Source organism: Mytilus californianus, unplaced genomic scaffold, assembly GCF_021869535.1.
Source record: "Mytilus californianus isolate M0D057914Y unplaced genomic scaffold, xbMytCali1.0.p SCAF_1, whole genome shotgun sequence".
NCBI classification, from domain to species: Eukaryota; Metazoa; Mollusca; class Bivalvia; order Mytilida; family Mytilidae; genus Mytilus; species Mytilus californianus.
Window position 1 is genome coordinate 11122218 of NW_026262581.1, and position 24391 is coordinate 11146608.

General features: G+C 31.9%; 1 protein-coding gene across 1 annotated transcript; it reads right to left on the bottom strand.

Moving 5' to 3' along the window:
- Positions 1 to 6518: 6518 nt before the first annotated feature.
- LOC127698482 (uncharacterized) lies at positions 6519 to 13071 on the bottom strand. Its single transcript, XM_052202014.1, has 5 exons — positions 12844 to 13071; positions 10508 to 10720; positions 8396 to 8723; positions 7898 to 7955; positions 6519 to 7076 (listed from the first exon to the last, which is right to left on the bottom strand). The coding sequence occupies exons 1-5, from the start codon at positions 12872 to 12874 to the stop codon at positions 6597 to 6599; spliced, it is 1110 nt and encodes a 369-aa protein (XP_052057974.1). The 5' UTR covers positions 12875 to 13071; the 3' UTR covers positions 6519 to 6596.
- Between the last annotated feature and the right edge of the window lie 11320 nt (positions 13072 to 24391).

Consider the following 24391-nt stretch of genomic DNA (forward strand, 5'->3'; position numbering starts at 1 on the left):
ATCTACGTTCGCCATTCTTTTTAATGAAACAAAGTAATACCAACTCTTTCAATTTGTCTTTTAGTTTGGAATGGGGAATACTTGTGTAAAGTGTAGAAAAGTCAAATGTTTTAATACTATTGCAAGATGAAAGAGTCTTAGATTGTATGTACTCTAAAAGATCTTTGGAATTTTTTAGTATCCACATCTGATTCACGCCACCTTACTTATGTGTGCTTTGTTGTATTAAGATGTTAATTAGGTGTGCTTAATTGTAACTCTTTAGTACACATTTATGTAGAATTGAATAGTGCTTGGTATGTGATCTGCTTACCCTTCCGGAGCACCTGAGATCACCCCTAGTTTTTGGTGGAGTTCGTTTTGCTGTTGTACCCCTATTTGTGACATTTTTACCTATTGTGTCTGTTTGTTTTGTTCACACATTGTTGTCAATATGATGGAATTTGATGCGACTGTCATACAAGTGAGAGGTTTAGCTAGCTTTAAAACCAGGTTTAATCCACCATTTTCTACATAAGAAAATGCCTGTACCAAGTCAGGAATATGACAGTTGTTATCCATTTGTTTGATGTGTTTGAGCTTTTGATTTTGCCATTTGATTAGAAACTTTCCTTTTTGAATTTTCCTCGGAGTTCAGTATTTTTGTGATTTAACTCTTTATGACTTTATATTATATTCTATGTTTGGTGATACTGCAATTGTAACATTCTGTGCAAAATAAAATATATAAATATTATTACTTGTTCATGTTTATTTCATATTTTATCACTGTTACGCTGATTAGTTACCTGTAATTATCTGCTAAACACTATAAAAACAAGTTAACTTCTTCAACACAATTCCCGATTTTCCCACATTTCAGCTTCCCAATTGTCCCACAAAATTTCAATACTTTTTTACCTGTAATTTCATAAAGTGGGACAATTGGGAAGACACCATTTTTAATTAGATAACGGTCATTTAATTGCAAGTCATAAAGTGTTTTGTTGTTTTAACAATTATAGTTTATTTCTGAATTATAGTCTTATTTTTTACCTTAATTTACCAATCAATTTTTATAAAAGATACTTAATTCTACTATCAAATCAAGGAAAATGTGCAGAAATATTTTATAAATTTATCATGAAAATATATTGAATTTAACAAATATTAAAAGAAAATATGCAAAAATGTTTCTCAATTTGACGAATGAAAGACAATTGTTTTTAATTTACCAGGAAAATGTATTGAATTACTGAAATATTAAAAAATAGAATACAAAAATGTTTATTATTTTGACAAATTATCGACAAATTTTTCAAATTATTGGTATCTCCAGAAAAAATATGTAAAAAGTAAAATAAGGAAACTAAGAATTAAATATGTGTCATTTAATATTTCTTGCTTCTTCAGCTATATAATGTGAGGGTACCCAAATTGCACCTATTCTGACAGTTTTTTCACCTACGTTTATTTATGATCCAGACAAAAGTTTTCACTCTGTGTTTATTTTGTAGATATATCCTTATTTACTATATAATTCCACCAATTTAATTCTGAATCCATATTAAATCATAGAAAAATGGGTTTGAGCCTACCTCCAAACGACCCATAATTCTGTAATGAGTAGTACTCAAATTGCATCCATGCTTAAATTCACATCATAAAAAATCGAATAACAGATGTTTTGTTTTATTTTTTCAAATATTTAGAACAATTGGACATTATTCTATGCTTACTTTTCATTTTGTAAGAAATGGATGCTTGTAACATATTTTGTTTGCTCATTTTTAAAAGATGACTTTTTGTGAACGTCGCATAGCGACGTTTCCGTAGATTTTACTTTTTCCAGTGAATACTTCATCTGTTGATATACTGTGAACGTTTTGTGTACATATAAATATATTTACCTATGTTGGAAGACGTGCATAACGCCAATTCATAAAAATACAAATTGTTTCGTCTTCAAGAAAACTTGTAAGATTTTCACTGCTATTTTTGCTAAATAGGTGCAATTTGGGTGCTCGGTGCAATTTGGGTACTGTGACGTTACATTACATCGTTCAACTACATTAGTTACAACTTCAACAAGAAACAGTATTTATCGATTTCGAGACAGCAACCAACACCGAAGCACGGACAGTGTACCCAGGGGTAACCGTGAAAGGCTGATTCTTCCACTTTACCCTGTGTATTTGGCGAAAGGCACAGAAATGTGGACTGCAGTCATACTATAAAAAGATGAAGACATCACTCAACTTATACGCCGAGCCGCAGTATTACCTTTCGTTCCAATTTAGAAAAAATTGGTGCAGCTGACAACATACCCGCTATAACATCTACATAACAAGAATTTTGGGATGAAGGATACCGCTTTTTATGGAACCACTACTTCACAGAAGGACCCTGAACCACCAGCCACCTGGAAGGATAGCACACAAAAATTAAGAAGAGACTGACCAACTTGACAACCCCAACATCTCCTAGAGCATCGAGTTACTATAGACCTTCCAAACATCTACTAGAGCATCGAGTTACCAAAGACCTTTGTAAATCTTATGTTTTGTAACTTTTGAAATATATGTAAAATGTAGTTATTTTCATAATTATACAATATACATATAGTGCATCATATTACTTATTTTTACCATAGTGCTTTATTTATTTCCTTATGAAATGCATGTATAGATTTGATTCATAAATTATATAAATAATGTTTGCAATAAAAGAAAACTGTATCATATATTGGTGTATATATATCATCATCATTTAGAAACTGCTGAATTATTAAGACACTGTTATAAATGAATGTCATTGTTTTGTCACAGTCATGTTTAACTCTTATGGTGCTTGTAACATTTTTTGATTTTTGCGGACTGCAAATCGTCAAAAAATATTAAAGGGACTTTAGAGCTACGGTTCCGCAGCTAAATCATGTTAAGTGAATCAACGAATATTTGATTTCTTGATTATTTATCTATACAAATAAAAATGGAACTACAAAATGAAAAATACTTGAATATATAGAAGACACAGATAAACTATGATATACATTTTTGTACATAAAGAGTTAGAACATACTATAGAATTGTATGCTTATTAAACCTTTTGTCTTTTTTGTTTTCTTTACTAATAGATAATTGGTAATAATCAAATGTGGGCAAACCAGGAGTAAACCTCTATCACCTGGCCAAGTATGGGTGTGAAAATTTAATTATTGAAACAAAAGCTCCAAATAAGTGTAGACATAACAGGGGGTGTAAAAAAAGTGATTTTTAAAGAAGTTTTAATACAATAAAATCTTTCCTGTCTACATCATGCACATTGTCTATTCAATTGTGAGACCAAAATCTTCTAAATCAGAAAATGGAATGTTTGAACTGCCTTCAATTAATCTTATGGCTACTGTGATGTATGATTTCAAACAAGAAAATGTATAAGGAGACATTATTTTTATTTCATATGTCTTTGTCTCCCTCATAATCGTCATCTTTAATATGAAAATGTTTTATGCGTTCTGTATAGTGTACTGATATTTTTTTTTTTTAGTTTTTGCTGAGAACAGTATATCTAACGTCAATATATATGTTCCTGGTTTTTGTGATACTTTATTTTTTCTGTGTTGTTACTGTGTTTATGCTCAGTCTGTACTAATACATTTATCTACTACTCCCAGGTCTGTATTGAATTTATTTGCATTAATTAAGTTAAAACTATATTATAATGTTTCAGCTTCATTCATATTATTCAGCGTCATGTCTTAGTAGCAAGTTCTTATGAAATAAGACATGCATACATACACTAGGCAAAAGATTTGTTTCTCTTCAAGACATCTTTTGCATGTTTCACCACAGTTACTTGCATCAATGGTCCATCATTTGGAATTTGGAATCATTGTATGACTTGGCACCTCTTAACACATTTTTTTACATAAGAAATAAAATGATTTTCCATAAATAAAAAAAATAAGGGTTAATAAAAAATCTTATTGCAATACACCTTTTATACCTGCTTAACTTTTATTTGAAAACAAAGAAAGAGATCTATATACCCACTACAGGTTGTGTATTAGTTATGTTTAAATTTGTCAGTGCAAAAGGAATGAGGGTCTGAATGGGAGTTCCTCATTTTTTTATTTAAAAAAAAAACAACATTTTTCTCTATTCTTTATTTATTTTGCCCATTATTCTCCATTCTTTATATTTCAGCACCCCATTATTCTCGATTCTTCTCCCCCTTTTTTGATGCACTTTTCGCCCTTAATTCTCTATTCTGTAAACCCCATCCTGACCCTAAGGTATTGTTTGGCCAAACAGGTATGCATTACGTAACTATGTGTCTGTAACAATTACTAGTATATATTCCAACCTCACCTGTGCACTCGGCAAGTGATCATGGATGTACACAGATTCGGAGCATGTGACATAATATTGCGTAGTACCTATGTCTTATCTATCCCCACCTGGGGCATGACACCTGTAGCTTTCAACTTCAAAGGAAACCCAGCATTGCGGAGACAGGTGTACCACACACCTGTAACGGTAGGACAGCCGAGATTCCTCATCACATCTGGGTCACGATGATGATGATCGTAACATGCATTAGAAAAATGGGCGGAACAAAATCTATGATTCGTGCTTGGTAGGAAGTCCCATCTTTTACAATAGTGTGTTCACGCCTTCTTGGTCTGCGGGTTAATCGGAAAACGGAAAAAACTTAATGCACCGTCCTTCTTATGTCTATTGTTGCATCCACTGGCAGCACACAGAACCATTTTTAATCACTGTCATGCGTTTTGTTGGTAGATATTCGAAAAAGGAAATTGCGCTAATATGCCTATACACCCGTCTGTCAATATGACTGATGAGAACCATTGACGTCACAACCGCGTTCTGAGTGACTTCCGTGATTGAAATATGCATATTGAGCAGGTCGATAGATCGATACATTTAAATGCATATTTTAACCATATAATTGACACTTATACTGCTATCGATGTTTTATGGGTTTATTTATGTATAAATAAACATTTATGGTAAAAATAAATCGTGTCACACCTCCTTTAAAACAGACAGAGGAATATGGGATTAGTTATTTAGATCTCAGAATTTTGAACACCAATATGTCCATGTAACAAAACCATAGTGATATTATGACACAAGACAAGCACTGACGAGTTCCAAATTTGTTGTGACACATTAATGTTTAACCAGTGAAAATTTGATATTTTGATTTTACAGCGCAATTATGTAAATGGTTATAAACTGCAAGATCGTGTTTAAAAAAGAATATCAAAACATAGTAAAACAATGTCCTCTTTTCTGTAGAATCCCTATGTCTAATGCCAAACTGTCTGATTATCTATAGATATGTTGCTTCTGATACTATGGACGTAGAAATGGAATTTGTACTTAGCAATATAGACTTTTCATCTTGTATAGTGAGTAGGTTAAAATAGCAATAAACCGAAATGTTGACTGTTAAACATTCGAAAACCTGCAAATATATGACACGGAGCTTCTTGTTGTTATAACGTTTATAGTTTTTCAGGACCAGAACTTGTTAATGTGATATGTATATGAACCCTTCTTTTACTCGACCGATTTTGATATGTAAGTTGTTATCGTCCCCATGGGTATTATCAAAGGTTAAGCACAATTTGGTATTTAGAATATAATTAAATAAACTTTCGTATTTCAAAGTTTATGGAAATTTAAGTATCTCAAGTGGATAAATATCGTAACCTAGCATGTTTAAAATTGATAATTTAACTATCAGGGTGGATAAATATCGGTATCCACGAGGTGCTGGATACTTAACACTACAAGCCCCTGAAGGACATCATTCGCCAGGTAACCTGAACTATCCAAAATAATTCATTTATTTAATCATTTTCGCCCCTGAAAAAAATATCAGATCATGCTGAAAAGTTCAAATGCGATTCCCTCTTTCAAAGTTGATCTCAGAAAAGTTTGTATTCTGGTTAAGTGATATTGATTTTGATGCCCATATATGTTTTGTTAATTTGGCTTTTCAAAATTTTGGTCTCGAGTGTATATAAAGAAGTTTATTCCAGAAACACATATCGTCTGCAAAGAGGTCGGATTCATATTTTATTTTAATGGCCGTGGTGAGATATATAAATAACAAATAGCTGAGAGGGTGATATAGCAGATTGTTACCCCGAGAAAAACATTGTCAACCGAGGCGAAGCCAATGTTGACAATGTCTTTTCGAGGGTTAACAATCTGCTTTATCACCCTCTCATCTATCATCATAATGTGTTATTCAATTTATTATACTGAATGTTCTATTATTATTGTCTAGTAATTTTCAAATTCAACTTAATAAACTTTAACGTCTTGTACATAACAACCATCCGTTTTTAATAAAGCGCACCATTGATCAAGCGTCTCCGTGAAGTATTTGCCATCGGATAAATTAAATTACTACCCTCGTATTAACCAATCAAAATCTGGCATTTTGACATGAAGTATTAGATGCCCGTTACTCTGTGTCTTAGTAATAGACATCTGATATAGAGAGGCGTTTTATTTTATTTTATCAATCTGGAAGAGATAATATTAACTACATTGTAAGCTATGATATTTAACATTTTATTGTTCAGATGTTTTCTCCAGTACAAAATATGTCTCATCAGGTTTCGAAACTTCGTCGTTTTCTTTTATTTCCTTCATTTGTGGAACATGTGTGTCTGGTTGTGTAAGTTCGTCTGGATCTAAAATAAAATACTTGTGGGACGAAGACGTTGACATCGTGTTACTTATAGCACTATCTCGAAAATATGTGTTGTAAACAATGTCACTTCCTGCTTGTTCGACCTTCCGTTTAGTGGAAGCAGTGTCTGCAAATGTCTGATACAAGCTACTCTGATCAGATACTCGTCTGTTACCAGGCGTATTGTTTCCGTTGTAAAAGTTTCTTGATTTAATACTTTCATATTTTGGTTCACTAAATGTCCTGGATAGAGCATCAGGTTCTGGACTTGACAAAATTTCATCATAACGATGATCACTTCGAGAACTACTCCTATCGATTGCATTTGGCACGTCTATAGAATATAATGGGTTGTCTGTCTGAAAATAAAAACGCTCAAAGCATTATTATCGCTCCTTATAAAAATAAAGAGATGTGGTATGATTTCCAATGAGACAACTATTCACCAGAGTTCAAATGAAGTGGATTTAAGCAATAATAGGCAACCGTACGGCCTTCAACAATGAGAAAACCCCGTACCGTAAAGTCGGCTATAAAAGGCCCCGACGTGAAAAATATGAAACAATTCAAGTCTTTCGACCTAATTCATAACAAAACAATTTACGAAAAACAAATATGACGGACATGAAGCAACGATGACCATCGAACTACAGGCTCCTGACTTGGGACAGGCACATAAAGAATGAGGCGATGTTAAAAATGTTTTCCATTTAAGTAAATCAAGTCAAACGTTTACGAGTAGAAGAACATGAAAAAGCTTTTGACAGTAGAACATTTTTCTGGTAACAAAACCATCTCCCAAGCAACTTCTTAGACACCTTTCATTACTACATGCACTGGTTTGTTAAATATGTATAGGGCAGATGTGTTACATATGTATACATCCAACGTGATTAATCTGGAAGAAATGGCTGTATTATAGCCGTGCAATGGGTAAACGTCGGAGAAGTAAGGTTAAAGTTCTTCCATCCAGTCTTCCACATCTATATTAATTGATCGTTACAAAACATTTAATCGTTCGATTTTAAAGAATGACATATTTTGGGTATTACAGTCAAAACGATTTTAAAATTGTTTTGTCCTAGAATACAATAATAAAATATAAAAACATAATTTGAACATTTAATTTATTCCAAAAGATGTGCACATGCAATTATTTATACAATTAAAAAAACAATACCTGATTAGATACTGGTATCGCTACTTCTTGATTACTTTCGGCCATATTCCTTTTCTGTCTGAAATGATCAATACATGTATAAATATATAATTCAGCGATAGTGTCCATCTCTTCTTGGTCTATAAAGTCCAAGTGATGAGCGATTGATTATTAACATTTAGATCAGTGGACGTATCTTCGTTCCGAATTGATCCGAAGAATCCAATTGATGAGCATCTATTATAAGCGTTTCATGGCAGTTTCTTTAAACAGTATGCTATGCTTTACCAAACGTTGCATTGGTTTGAATAGGAAATAGCAATAATCAAGGTGTTGATGTCAATAAAACAGGATTAACTGTAGTATGTCATCTATAAACTCTATTTTAAAAGACGAGCTATTTTCTTGACTTCTTCATGTTAAATTATGTTATTTTTTCTTGACGAGTTAATTTCCAGTTGTTTTGATTTTTTCAGTGTCCGGTGTTTGCAGTATAAAGGACTATAAAGTTAAATATACCTTTTTAGATAATATTTCCAGCATAATATAACTACAAGTACGATGATAACAGCAAACACTGCTCCAATACCAATACCTATAACTAAGTCCTCCATAACAACTCCATTGTCAGACATATCGATTGTGGGTTTTGTGTGGAGTGAATTCCCAGTATTTTGACTGTTCTCCTGTGTTGCTTTACTAGTATGATTGTTGGCTGGTTTAATTATATGGCCTTTATTATTTATTGAATTGTTAAAAGTGGAAGTCGGTGGAGCAAGTGTGCTTTTAGACACGGGAAAAGGTTCCCAAAAATTTGGGACAGCTGGGAAATCTCTTGGCTGATAAGCTGCAAAAGAAGACAGTGTTTATTTTCTATCTTTTTAATTATAATGTCTAACAAATGAATCTTTTTTGTAACCCTAGTAATCAGCCGGTACATAAAATGTCATTTTGAAAACAAATGATATCTACGCTTGAAGTACTACGGCAACATACAAACATAGTATTTAATTTACCAAACGTTAAAAGTCACTATGAAGCCGTCTATAATTGACCACGGCCAGACGGCCGCCTATATGAAAAGTTCTCAGTTGTCCCTAATAAACGAATTAAACAGAAAAATACTACTGATCCGTATTAATCGTGAAATTTCGTAGCGGGAAAGCAATGTATAAAGACTGCATTTCCTATAGTCAGAGCAGAATTATAAAATGTAGAAGGTTTACAACAGTTTTACAAGTTTTTGACAGTCTCCCTTTCACATGGGTCTGCGAAATGTCACAAACCATAAAGGCAATATACAGTTTTGGCCACATTTTCGGTAGACATACATAATTGTAAATCAATGCATGTTTGTTTCTGTGAAGTTCTTTTCCTAAAAGTGTTCATCAGTATTTTCCCACAATATAAAGATAAGGAGATATGGAATGATTGCCAAAGAGACAACTATTCACCAGAGTTCAAATGACGAAAATATATGGAATAATAGATAACCGTACGGTATTCACCCATGAGAAAATCCATACCGTGTAGTCAGCTATATGAGGTCCGACATGAAATATGTGAAACAATTCAAACGAGAAAACTAACGGCCTAATTTATAACAATACAATTTACGAAAAACAAATATCACAGACATGAACCAACAGCAACCACTGAATTACAGGCTCCTGACTAAAAAGTTGCGGCGTTTAACTCAATAGATCGACACGAAGCAACAAAAAAACTAACAGAAAAACAATAGACACAAAGCACCGATATAAGAGTACTCGCAGTTACTGAAAGCTAGTTCAAAGCCAATTACAACTTTTTTATAATGATGTTCCCCCAGAATAAAGTATCAATCAGTACACATCCAACAGATTAAGTGTAAAGACGTCATAAACAGTCTGAGAAACGCATGATCTTGTGCCATGCCAAAATATAAATAAACAGTATCAACAGGATGTAGGATCACGAGTACTCATAACTGTACATATATAGCTATAGATATTCAGTAAATGTTTTAATTTTTCAAAAACTAAATCTATGTTATTACCAATAAAACAATATTTGAAGATTTTACTACTGTGTTAAATTGACAACCTTTAAGAATAAGTTTATTCAAAGGACCAATGAGTTTACATGGATCGTATCTAAATTTTAAGGACAATAATGACATCTTGTTTAGAAGTCGGAATGGGTAAATACCTACACGTATATTGACGTCATATTTAGAGGGCGATGATAGGGTTATGTCCTCCAGATACCATATTAAAAATATTAATAGAGTTGTTACCCTCTGAGCGACATAAGATTGATACGCAATTTAATGGTGTGAATTTTGTTAAAACATCTGACATGATGTGCAGTTACATTTAACAAAGGATAAATATTTCAGGCAACAAAACTGTCAGAAAAATCTGATTATGTCGGCACTTAATTAGTTGATGCTCTTGTATATATATATATATGTAATCATATTTTTTGACTCTCCGAAAAGCGAGTTTCGTATAATTGGAAATACTAAATGTAAGCCACTCAGAAAATCAAAAATACAGTCATGCATCACTGAATAACATAAAATGATAAATTTATTGTGCGCACGATAATTATTACATTTTTCTTTCTTATTTTTTTTACTCCACCAACCTGGGCCAGAACATATTTTGAAAGTAGCTTTACATCCGGGTCTGACGAAGAGTATTCCATTTTGGTCGATTTCGGCACCATTATGTTCGCAAGATGGCATAGAATAATGAACGTCATCTATACAGTCCACATTTCTCAAGGGAAATCCACAATTAGAATTATACCTTTCATTTCCTGTACATACCCCCTTCCTACAATATTGATAGCATCCACCTGATAAGAAAAAAAGAAAAATGTAAGAAGAAAAGCTCATTTGGTTATCTCGTTAATTTGTACTTGGTTCAGATTCATATGATAAGAATCACACTGATTCCAAGAATTAATATTTCAAGAAATATTCGGTTTCCAATGTGCATTAATTGTGAGGTATATGCAGTTCATTTACTTTTTGATATTTATTTTAATTAAGATTTATACAAAACTATCAAATACGTTGTATGCTTATTTTAGAAATTTTATCCAGTTCATCTTTTGAGAGGTTTAGGTTGTTTTTGTTTGGATTATGTCAAATGTAGTAAAAGCATTCAATTTTACTTTCAGAGTTGTTGATCATGTCCATTGACAGCCACTCATAAATCCTTATTTTTATCAAAGTCATATTTTGAGAGTTTTAGGTACTTAAAGTTTGAGTCCTCTATTGCGTAGTAATTTTATATCTGCCCAAAGTTTGGTCTCCAGAGAACTCTATGAAGGATATCCCATAAATATGTGTCGTGCATACTGAACTTGATATTATGTGTATATGATAACTACTGGGTCAGTACTGCTGTTAGTGGATTGTAAGCCACTGGGTCAGTACTGCTGTTAGTGGAATGTAAGCCACTAGAGTAAGTATCTTGCCATTAGCTTGCACAATTTAAATGAGGTATATTAACTGTATTTTTTTCATCACAAATTTTATCGAATTATTATACTTAAACTCTTTCAGATAGAGTTTTGGCGGATTTCGCATTTTGGTTAAGTGATCCGAAACGTTTAGATTATGTTTAGTGCAGATCTTCTGTTTATTTAGAAAAAAATTAATAGGTGGTCTGTTTAAACAAGCCTTGGTGTTTTCTCTGCCATTTCATTTTAGTAATAAGAAAGTTGAAGATCATTATAGTCGAACTTAACAAAATTTATTTAATAATTCTTCGAGTAGGTATGATAACATAAACGAACATTTATCATTTTATCGTCTAAAAGAACATGAAACATGTGAACTAAGGCTTTGCTTTGCTTGTTTGATAATTGTTTGCTTAACGTACAGTGACAAATAGTTCATGCATATTGATCACGAGAACCAACTGAATAATTATAAATAATTTAGCCAGATTCTAGAAAAAAAGATTGGTCAATGTCAAATGTACCGATTTTTTTTGTATTCGATGCACATGTCTGGCTTTTATTTCACTATGATCGCTCAGATCTATAAGTTGGGAAAGCAAAAAATATATAAAAATAAATAGCAAGTTACATAACGATGATAAAACGAAAACACATTTTTCAACACTCAGTCTGTTTTGATGTAACCGTGATATTTAAAAAAATAATACACAATTTTGAACCAGGTTAAAAGTCGGGTATTTATGATTTGCAATGAAGAATAAGGGCATGTTGGGTAAGATAAAAAACTTAAACCCCTTTCAAGGGTTTTATGTTTAACTAGCTATGGTTATTTCTGATGTCATAGGGCTTTTTCGGAATATTGGATATTGTCTTTACGGTCTTCAAAAGACTCTCAACTGGCAAAATAATATTGATAGAAGAGCAATCGAATTTATGTGTTTGTGTTTATAGAAACTCTTTCTTGTAATATTTATTCAAAATTAACGTATTTGAAAGTTGAAAACCTTTATGATCAATCATAAGTATGGTAAAGAAAAATATTAAATCACAAATAACAAAACAATGTAGTTATTTCTTTTGTGACGTGATATAAATATCGACATTGGAATTTCCCTAAATTATGCCTTACCGTGTAATACTATATACAAGCATTGAGTGTATTCGTCATTATCCGTCAAAATTGACATTTATATTTACTTTATACATGTATCTTGTTATCAAATATTTACCTATTCATATAAACTAATGAGCCTAAAAAATATAAGAAAACTTGATCCCACTACCCCCATCGTATTGACACTACATAATAGAAAAGATTATCATAAACACTGCGTAGGAATAAGCAATACCAACTTCTCCAAAAGCTGATTTAAAAAATCATTTCCTAAAAATTACCAATAATATATTGAAACGATTACACAGTCAATCGAATTGGTATTTGTATCAATTACTTTTAAAAAGTCACTTTATTCAAATCAGAATGTAACTAAGGGTAGATTTACACTAACCTTTACAACAATGGTTATCCGGACAGTTCATTGTGATTTTTCTGTTTTTAACTTTATTCCTGTTTTCATTGTGTTATCACTGATTTATTTGGTTGGTAAGTGAAGTGTGGTGTTACGTACGTAGGCCTTCCTCGGTTCAAATGAATCATATTTTAATACATGTACACTGGCCTCGGGCTGTATTGTAAAGAACGCTACATCATTCAAAATGGAAATCACAAGCGGAAAATAAAAACAATTTGATTTGAAATTTTCCAGGAAGAAATATACTTTTTTATAATAGTTCAATTCTAGTTAACAAAATGCCCAATAAAATGCTACAGTTCTACAGTAAGCAATTGATACCTTCGTACTGCATAACTACAAGTACCTAGCTTTATATTTTTGTCTACGCATATATTACGTAGATGTTATATGTTTCCTGCCATTTTGGAAATTTAAATATATAACAATTTTTCAAGAATTGGCATGTAATGAAGTTTGGTCTTTAAATTTTCGAGAGAAATCGACTTGTGAACAACTTTATGCAAGTGGAAGGGACTATTACTATTTCATTGTTCAAGAAGAGCAAAGTTTAAATTTAACAAACACATTTTATGCAAACAGAGTAATGACATTGTTTATATTCTTTAGATGTGACATAATTTTAAAATTATCCTCGGGGTATACAACGTATGTCTATACACAATAGACACTAAATATAGTAACGGATCTTTTTTTTATACTACATTAAAATTGAATCCAGAAACAAGGTGAATGGCTTAGCCACTTGCATCATAAAAATATTATGCAATTGATTTATATAAGCTGATATATGCATATGAACTTTAACTATGGTATAAAGGTCAATTCACAGGTTACATTATAGTCCTCTGCCAGGCGCCTAGTGGTTTTGCACAACTGACTATTTGCTTGCATCTAATTTTGACAGGGAGTATGCTTTTACCCATGCTTGGTGGCTTAATTCTTTTTCCGCGACTGGTTGACACATTTTGTCGTCCAAAGTACATATAAAAATACAGACACGGGTGCGTATTCTATAACAAAACATGTTAAAAATATCGAACCCATTGATTGTTTTAACCAAATTCGACAAAAAATTGTGGAATAATGATTGTGGTGTCAACCCACAACCTGAAACTGCAATCTTCTAAAAACAAAAAAACAAAATAACTAGAGGCTCTAAAGAGCCTGTGTCGCTCACCTTTCAAATTGTCTATGTGCATATTCAACATAGGACACTCTCCAACATTGAAGACGAGAATAAAATTCATGACAAAAATTTGTTTTGTTGATCTTGTATTGCTGATCATTTAGTTTATTTAGTTTCTCTCTATCTTCTTTAGTTTTTGCTCAAAACACAAAAGAGGGTAAAAAAAATCTTCATTTAAGGGCAATCACTCCTATAAATAGTGACAGTCTACTTCCTATATCAGTAAAATTTGATTTGTTAGTAGATCTTGCCTTGCTGATCTTTTTTGTGATTTAAAGTGTCTATTTGTCTATTATAATTTTTATCATGTAAGGCAAAACCCCCCAAAAATGGTAAAAATCGTCATTAAAGGGCAATAATTCCAAGGAGACGTCGGACAATTTCGACTATGTGGACTTATTTGTAGAACTTGTCTTGCTGATCATATTGCTTATTGAAGGTTCTATCTATCTATTTTAATTTTTTTCAAGATATAAGGCAAAAACGCAAAAAAAAAAAATGGTAAAAATCATCATCAAGAGGCAATAGCTCTGATAAGGAGTCGGCTGACCATTTCGACCATGTGGACTTATTTGTAGAACTTATCTTGCTGATCAATTTTACAATTTAAAGTTTCTCTGTATCTATTATAGTTTTCAAGATAATAGGCAAAAATGAAAAGAATGGTAGAATTTGTCATTTAAGGGCCATTACTCCTATAAGAAGTCGTCTGACAATTTTGACGTATATGAACAATTGGTAGAGCTCATTTCTGCTACTGTCAGATTTTCTCTATTCATAACGGTTTTCAAAATAATAGACAAAACTTGCATTTTACCCCTATGTTCTATTTTTAGCCATGGTGGCCATGTTGGTTGGTAGGCGGGTTCATATGACACATTTTTTAAACTAGATACCCCAATAATGATTATGGCCAAGTTTGGTAAATTTGGCCCAGTAGTTTTAGAGTAGAAGATTTTTGTAAAAGTTAACATCCTGCCTTTTTTTTGCCAAGTTGCTCATCCTGCCCTTTTTTACAAATTTCATCCTACATTGATTTTTATGGGGGGGCTAGGATGAAAAATTTTGTCTTGCATTTTTTTTTTTTTTCACTCTATTCGGTCCTGCTTTTTTTATTAGTTTATCCTGACTTTTTTTTACATAAATTGTCATCCTGCCTTTTTTTTTTTTTTTTGCCAAGTTGCTCATCCTGCCTTTTTTTTTTTTACAAATTTCACCCTAGCCTTCCCCCCCCCCCCCCCTTTTTTTTTAAAAAAGAAAAGCAACACGTGAACCCGAGACCGCTGACTGGTCACCAAAAAAATGTTGCTGATTTTTTGTTTGCTTTTGATTTGAAATAATTGACTGTAAATAGAATAAGATAATGATGATGATAAAACACCTTTATTGAAAATATGTAATTGTGTGTCGATTTTTGCACAGGTCAATTGAAAGCACTGTTGGATAGTTGTGAATAGAAAAGTGTATATATACAGCTACTATTTGAATTTACATTTTAAGGCTTGACTATTTTATTTATTACTTGGGAGTATACATCACTTCTCCATAATCCTATTGCAAATCCCAGTTTTCAGATTTTTGTAAGAGAAATAATTTGTATATTACAGCGGGTAGGACTGGGGTAGATAAGGGTATAGGTAAGGCTATCACGAAAAACAACATTTTAATTGACTATTTTATAGTTTCGTCAAATCTTTTTAGAATATTGAAGAATTTGAGATTATTCCGTTTGATGCATTATTCTCTGGTGTACACAACCGCATACATGTCAAACTAATAACAGAGGCCAATATAGTAGTAGAGGAAAAGAGTTCACATAAAAAGACGTCAATAAAATGGATGGAATAGGATACACAGAAATTCATCGAAGATGTAAGGAATAACGAGGAAAAAATTCTTGATTTGTGTAATGAATTGGAATCCTTCAAAAAAGATGATCATGATATAAACGGAGTTATAACTAGTTTAACAAATTTTTACTCGCAGGCAGCTAAAGATTCTTTTGGAACTTTTGTTAATAAAAGTCCGATGAAAAAAGTTCATGGGGTAAAAAAAAGGGTAATAAACCATGGTTTGGTAAATCATGTAAATTGAAAAGAAAACAATTTCACTCGGCAAAATATAAATATAATAAACAGAAAAGTATAAATAATAAGAAGTCACTGAAAAGTGCAAGTAAGGAATATAAAACAAAATAAAGTAATTGTTTTCAAAAATATAAGTTTAAAACAGAAAAGGAGCTTCGTAATATATCAAAAAATAACCCGAAAGAATTTTGGAAAGTTTTAAATAGATTTTCTCCGAAACAAAAAAGGGAAAGTTCAATTTCACTAGAAGTAATGTATGACCATTTTAAGAAGCTTAATGAAAGTGAGGTAAATGAAGAGGGAGAGTTTCAATTACCAAACCTACAGTTTAATGAGTTTGATGAAATTTTAAATGGCCCATTATATGAAAGAAATAATCAAAGTTATTAAGACTTTACAAAAATAATAAAGCCGCTGGATATGATGGAATAAACGAGTATATTAAAAATTCTCTGTCTTTATGTTTACCTCTTTACGTCAAGTTGTTCAATTTCATATTCGACACAGGGATTATACCCGAAATCTGGTCAATGGGAATAATTAATTCCATTTATAAGAATAAGGGAGATCTTAAAGATCCAGACTCGTATCGAGGTATAACACTGGTATCATGTTTAGGTAAAGTATTTACAGCTATACTTAATAATAGGCCAGACAAGTTTGCACAAGAAATTGAATTACTTTCAAAATGCCAAGCGTGATTTAGGAAAGGTCACTCCACACTTGATAATATATTTAGTTTATATTGTTTGATTCAACTTTATTTACTTTCTGGAAAGCGTTTATTCTGCACATTTGTAGATTTCAAGAAAGCCTTTGATACTGTGTGGAGGGTAGGGCTGTGGCAAAAGCTTATTTCTAGTAACATAACAGGCAAAATATTTAACTCTATTTATAACCTCTATTCTAATATCAAATCATGTGTAAGACACAACTCAGATTGTTCAAATTTCTTTCCGTGCGAAGTCGGGGTTAGACAAGGTGAAAACTTATCGCCCTTTCTGTTTGCTCTTTTCATAAATGATCTTGAACGCTATTTTATTCAGCATGATATAACATGTTTAGAAAGGTAAATAATACTGTCTAAGTGAACTTGGCATGTATATTAGAATTTTTTTATTATTACATGTACATGCTGATGATACAATATTACTGGCAGAATCAGCTGACGATTTACAAAGAATGTTAAATAAGTTTGATGAATATTGGAAACTAAATGTAAACATTGATAAGACATAAGTAATGGTGTTTGAGAAGGCGAAGCGTCAAAGAAATCTGAGATTTATGTTAAGAGGCGCGGAGGAGTTACAGCTCACGGACAGCTATAATTATCTGTGATTATTGATAAGATACTATTGTAATTTTAATCTATCAAAGAAAAAACTGGTTGAACATTCACAAAAAGCACTGTACGCATTATACTACAAGTTTAGAAATGTAAACATTCCTTCAGATCTGCAGTTTCGACTATTTGATTGTATGGTCTCTCCAATTTTACTTTATGGCTCGGAAATATGGGGTCATGAGAATGTTGACATGATTGAAAAGGTGCACTTAAGTTTCCTGAAGAGGGTCTTGAATGTAAGATCAACAACACCAAATTATATGGTCTATGGGGAGACTGGCAGATTCCGTTACTAATAAATTTTAAAACTAAATTACTTTGCTTTTGGTCAAAGTTAGTGCAAAGCGGTAGTAGCAAATTATCCGGGATTTTGTATCAGTTAATGTATAACTTACATAATTCAGGTCAACACTCATTTAAATGGTTATCTTCTCTGAAACAAATATTAGATGATACAGGATTTTCTTTTGTCTGGAATGCACAGGGTGTTATCAAAAGTTCGGATATTAAAAAAGAACTAAAACAAAAATTAGTTGACCAATTCGGACAGCGTCTATTTGCTGATATGACAAACTCGACAAGAGGTGTGTTTTATGCGTCATACAAAACTATGTTTTGTTTAGAGCAATATTTACTCAATCTTAAATATTCAATATACCTACATATTACACAAACAATCCTTCCCAATTAAAATTCATAGGTCTACTGTCATACTGTAATGTGTCAGTTCTCACAAAACTGTGCACGTTTTTAAGACATTTAGAAAAGATATTTTCATAATTTATATCATGTTACAATGTAGTATTAAAATAAAATTTTATTCACGTTTCAATTCAAAATATTGCAAAAAAATTTTGTAATAAATTGTCTTGTCTTGTCTTGTCTTGTCTTACAAACCGGATGTTTAATGCAGCATTCAGTTTGCTTTATAATCTGGATGCATTTATTTTATCTATTTTGTTTCCTGGATGCCTTCAATTATTCTTATACTCGTTATTGAAGCTGTCTGTACGCATGGTAGATGTTGTATAGATAAATTTAAAGTCCAATTTTCATGTGAAGTGAAACCCTGTGGCATGCAACTTATAAGAAGGTTTCGGATATTTTTCTTGAGAGTAACACACCAAATTCATTGGGACCTCTTATGTACTGACAATTATTTTGGTCTCATAAAACATCTCAAATTTTAAGGATTCCCTGAAGTTACTTAAATCAATCCAAATATTCTACAGGAAAACTTGGTTTTGAAGAATATCTTATTTTCAGAAGTTTTATGAATACCTGAACATACTCTCGAAAAAAACCAATTTATATAAAAAGATATGTAGATATAAAAAGATACCAGTATTAAAATGCTGTATGCCAGACGCGAGTTCAGTTTACAAAAGACTCATCAGTGACACTCGAATAAAAAAAGTTAAAAAGGACAAATAAGTTACGAAGTTGAAAGGAATCGAAGACCCAAAATTTCGAAAAAAAATGTTTTGCCGAATACATATGTAGGACTCTAAAGTGCGATGGGGACGCTAAAGTACGATGGTCACGCTAAAGTGCGATGGTATACGCTAAAGTGCGATGCCTCCATACGCTAAAGTCCGATGGTCCGCGAAAGTATAAACCTAAGAAACGTAGTTTAAGTATGACGTTAACAGTCGTTTATACAAACTAAAAATCAACACGCCGGAAGATAAATTACTAATATTTGATTAACAACTGTTAAACCAAATGTCAATGACTTATTAATAATTAACTTTAACCTAACCGTGCTTTGACGTCTGAAGCAAATGTGTTTTTTTTTCGGTAGCAGGAAGAAGAACTTGTATCCTGCAGTCGACCATTTTACTATTTAGATACAAAATAGTATTCGCATAAATATCCTTATCGTGCTTTTATTGGAAGCGAACGGATACATTTAAATCATTGTTTATGTTGCAGTTTACTTTGCGGTCCCCGTCAAAATATTATCGCTTTAAAAAGTAACATCGGTAAAATAAAGGTTCATGTTTGCATGCGTAAATTATAAATTGTCGGCTAAAATATTAGTTTGTACATTATAGGAAAATATAACATGTATGTGTAGTCGCTACGAAAAAGGAAAAAACTCGGCGAACATCGCCTTTTTCTCTCATTTAAATTAAAGCTTAAACACATAAATGTTACATATTCCGACAATAATCGAATTTTGTATTTGTAATTTACAATGACGACTGTAGGTTGCACTTTGTAAATACAGCTGTTTCTCAAACCACGCCTCTTTTTGGGAGATATATAATATTCATAGATATGTTAATTTGTTAATGTATTGGTTCCCATTTATGATCTCTGTGTTTCCTCTCATAGAGACATCATTTGGGAATGTAACCAGTATAGAAAAACATGGTAGCGCCTAAATTTTAATTCTTAGGAGGTCCAAATATGAAGGTAAGGGTAGTATAGAATTTTAGTATTAGTTTAAACTCTTAGAAGTTCAGGGCATATAAATGTTGAAAATATGCCGCACAGCCCTATATTTTGACCTTTGAATAAAATAGTAGTGTATATAAACTTTCCGTTCTGGGATATAATTTTTCACGAAACTTCATAATAAAAGTGTCACAGTTTTAGCCGCAAAGGGAGTTCCTATGGGAAATTGCATTGTCTATATTTACAGAATTGCAACCTGTAAGGGGAGGTGTTCCCATTAGTGATAGACTGTGTGAATGGCAAGCTACGCCAATTATCACAATATTTAATACGCCCAAATTGTTAAAAATTCATTTACAAGAAATATAGTATTTTGTGACACCTAAATTACCTTTTTAGCAATTATTACGTGGTCGGTCTTCTAAATTTAGAAACAATCACTTTAGCCTACCAATAGATTATAATGCCTATAACATATGGTATACCTTAGAATACTAGTTTTGCAAAAGGACTATTTTTACATCTTATGTTCTTTAACATTTTTAAAGCCCTCGAGCCTTACCCTATTGGTCCATCGCACTTTAGCTTGATATACCACCGTACTTTAGCAAACAAACAACCATCGCACTTTAGCGTGAGACACCATCGCACTTTAGCGTAGACCATCGCACTTTAGCGTGACCATCGCACTTTAGAGTACCATCGAACTTTAGAGTCTTACACATATAAGGTAATCTATAGCTATTCATGGGGTAGAAAATCCTTAGCATTTTGAAATTTCCAAAGTTTATAAATGGACAGTCACTCCAAAAAAAAAAAAAGAAGAGAAACAGCTAGAGGTTAGAATACCTTAAGTAATGATGACAATGCTTGAAGGTCACATGTATGTCAAGCTCTTACTGCCGTGTCCTGAATTTAGATAAGAAAAGCGAAAATTCACATTCGCGAGTGAAATTATTATTTATGCATGCACGTGGTTTTTTTTGCACAAGAAATAGTAAATAGAAAGCATATGCACTGATACGATGGATAAGAATACGCATTTGCGTCATCACATATATTAATCTAGGCTCAAAACTAATGTTTAATTTTTGAATTCGGATGTCAAACTACCTACCTATTAAAAAAGTGTTTTGACTACGGATTCATTGCCATTTAATCCGGAATTTGTGTGAACGCAAACCGATAGTGTGTCGTGTGGAACAGGTTGATATATAATGTAAATGAACCAAAACGTGTAGGATAGCTGGTCAATACAATGCATACAATTTTCAAAATCGTACCATATTGCATAGATATCTTTTCCGAAAATTTAGAATATAATATCAATAAACACAAACGTCATATATTTACTGATTGACATTTTATTTATCAAATCAATCTCTTTCTCCTATATGAATATATTGCTATACAAAATATAAGCAGATACTTATAAATCCATACTAAAACAGTTTAAAATAATTAACGTAGTAATTAATTTTTTTTTATGATTATTGTAAAATTTTAATTACGTTTTTAGTGAGATGCAAGGATTTAAAATCCTTGTGAATTGAAACCATGCAAGTATTTTTCATTCACTATACCGTTTAAAATTTAGATACTAACTTATGTGGGTTTATTCCCGATTGTCCCACTTTTTAAAATTTTAGAGTTCTGATTGTCCCACATGAAAAGTTCTGATTGTCCCACATTATTGAATGAATATTTTATTGCAGAAGCAAACATAATGCTATAGCAAAATAACATAATATATAATGACAATAATGACAGTAAACATTATTGTATGAAGTGAAATGTTATTAAATAAACAGTGTAACTGTTGTTTGTCTTGTTAAATAAACAAAAATTAATTATTGCATGTTTGAACTATTATTTAATATCAATTTTATAAATGCATTAACTATGATATGTATTTTTTTAAATAATCAGATTAATGCACTTTTGATAAGATAATATAACATCTATCTATAATGTTACGTTTATTTATAAAACAAATATCAATACCGTAATTTTAATTAAACTTTTTTTAAAGTTTTAACATAATTTAGAAATAATGCTTGGAATTAAAAAAAAAGTATAAACTCATTTACACTCAACACGCAATTGTTAATGGAGAGATGTTTCCACTAGTCTTTGCACTTTTACACAAGATTCTTTTCATAACTGAAGACTTCTTGCAGATTTACCTGAACCCAACAACTTTCTTCATCGATTTCGAAGCTGATGTCCAGAATTTTGCCAGATCAAATTTTGGTGTCGTCTTTTACAAGGAAAAGAATGTAAACTCTTCTCTCTTTTATATAAGTTATTATTTATTTATTCGAATAATCATGGTTTGATGAGTAAATGGTTATGCATTATAAAAACACTTTAGACAAATTGTGGAATGTCAAATATTTGGAATCAACAGGGTTCTTTTTCTGCTTTGTGGATTTCTAAATGTGTAGAACAAAAACTGAAAGACCAATTTATACAGGAATGGGATGAAAATATTAATTCCACCTCTAAAGGTACATGTTAAAGAATGTTTAAAACAAAATTTAGATTTGAATAATATATATCTTTTTTACCATTGAATTGTATGTATATGTTTTGTAAATTTAGATGTGGTAGCTACCGTTTACCAGTCGAGACAAGGAGATGGCATAATCTGTCAAGAAATTATAGATTGTGTCGTCTCTGTGGCACGGCTGAAATCGGTGACGAGTATCATTATAGTTTGTCTTTACTCTTCGCAGTCATTGCAACTCATTGATCCTTCCTAAATAATTTTGTTCGGTTATTTTTGTCCTGTCGATAACCCAAAAGTAAGCCGTAACACCTAAATGTGTTTTTTTGTGACCGCGGCATTAAAAAGTACAAGCTAGAATTACAAAAAGACCTCAATAAAACTTACAATAGTGTGTTCTATCCTAAATATATACTAACTACTCCACATTGCTAGAAACAAGGAAAATATTTAGGAAATGTGAGGCCCCAGGGGGCAAAAAACAGAAAAAAATGCCTACCCTGGGTCATAAAACAGATAATTTAACTTGTAAATGCTATGATTTTATTATTTTCAAGGTCTTTTGTAAACAAAACAATAACTGTGCTGGAAAGTTATGCAAAAATAAGATGTAAGCAGTCATTTCTATCAAACTTTTAGTGAATTTATGCACCAGACTGATATCTTCTTAAATACAATTTTGCAAATATGGCTTTGTTTAGACACTTCTAGTTCATACATTAACTAACTTATGTTAGTTATATGGTTAGAGATGATGCTGTTGTGACAAGAATTCTTAACTGACCATTTGAGACAGAAATTGTGAACTTTCATTGACAAATAGGCATACAGTAAGATGTGGACTGGAGACACAAGCAGGATTGGATACTTTGTATAATCTTGAATGTTGGAATGATTAACTTCTAAACAATACATTTATAGTATTCTAAAATGCTTTCAATTTGTTATCAGAATAGTTTCAAACATGTTTTAGACATTTCATGTCAGAAAACATGCACATAGGGTAAGCTGGCAATGGTTAAAGTCTTGTTTTCAAATTCTTTAAAAAACTGAAACAGGGGTAGGGGTATAAAATGTACTGTAAAAGGAAACTTAGAGTATATGCAGTGATTTCCTTAAGGCTATAATTCTGATAAATAATTATTGTTGTGAGAAAAAGTGTTTTTAGAAGGTTTTCTATTTGAATAAATGTTTGTATAGGTTGCACTTTGTAAATACAGCTGTTTCTCAAACCACGCCTCTTTTGGGGAGATATATAATATTCATAGATATGTTAATTTGTTAATGTATTGGTTCCCATTTATGATCTCTGTGTTTCCTCTCATAGAGACATCACTTGGGAATGTAACCAGTATAGAAAAACATGGTAGCGCCTAAATTTTAATTCTTAGGAGGTCCAAATATGAAGGTAAGGGTAGTATAGAATTTTAGTATTAGTTTAAACTCTTAGAAGTTCAGGGCATATAAATGTTGAAAATATGCCGCACAGCCCTATATTTTGACCTTTGAATAAAATAGTAGTGCATATAAACTTTCCGTTCTGGGATATAATTTTTCACGAAACTTCATAATAAAAGTGTCACAGTTTTAGCCGCAAAGGGAGTTCCTATGGGAAATTGCATTGTCTATATTTACAGAATTGCAACCTGTAAGGGGAGGTGTTCCCATTAGTGATAGACTGTGTGAATGGCAAGCTACGCCAATTATCACAATATTTAATACGCCCAAATTGTTAAAAATTCATTTACAAGAAATATAGTATTTTGTGACACCTAAATTACCTTTTTAGCAATTATTACGTGGTCGGTCTTCTAAATTTAGAAACAATCACTTTAGCCTACCAATAGATTATAATGCCTATAACATATGGTATACCTTAGAATACTAGTTTTGCAAAAGGACTATTTTTACATCTTATGTTCTTTAACATTTTTAAAGCCCTCGAGCCTTACCCTATTGGTCCATCGCACTTTAGCTTGATATACCACCGT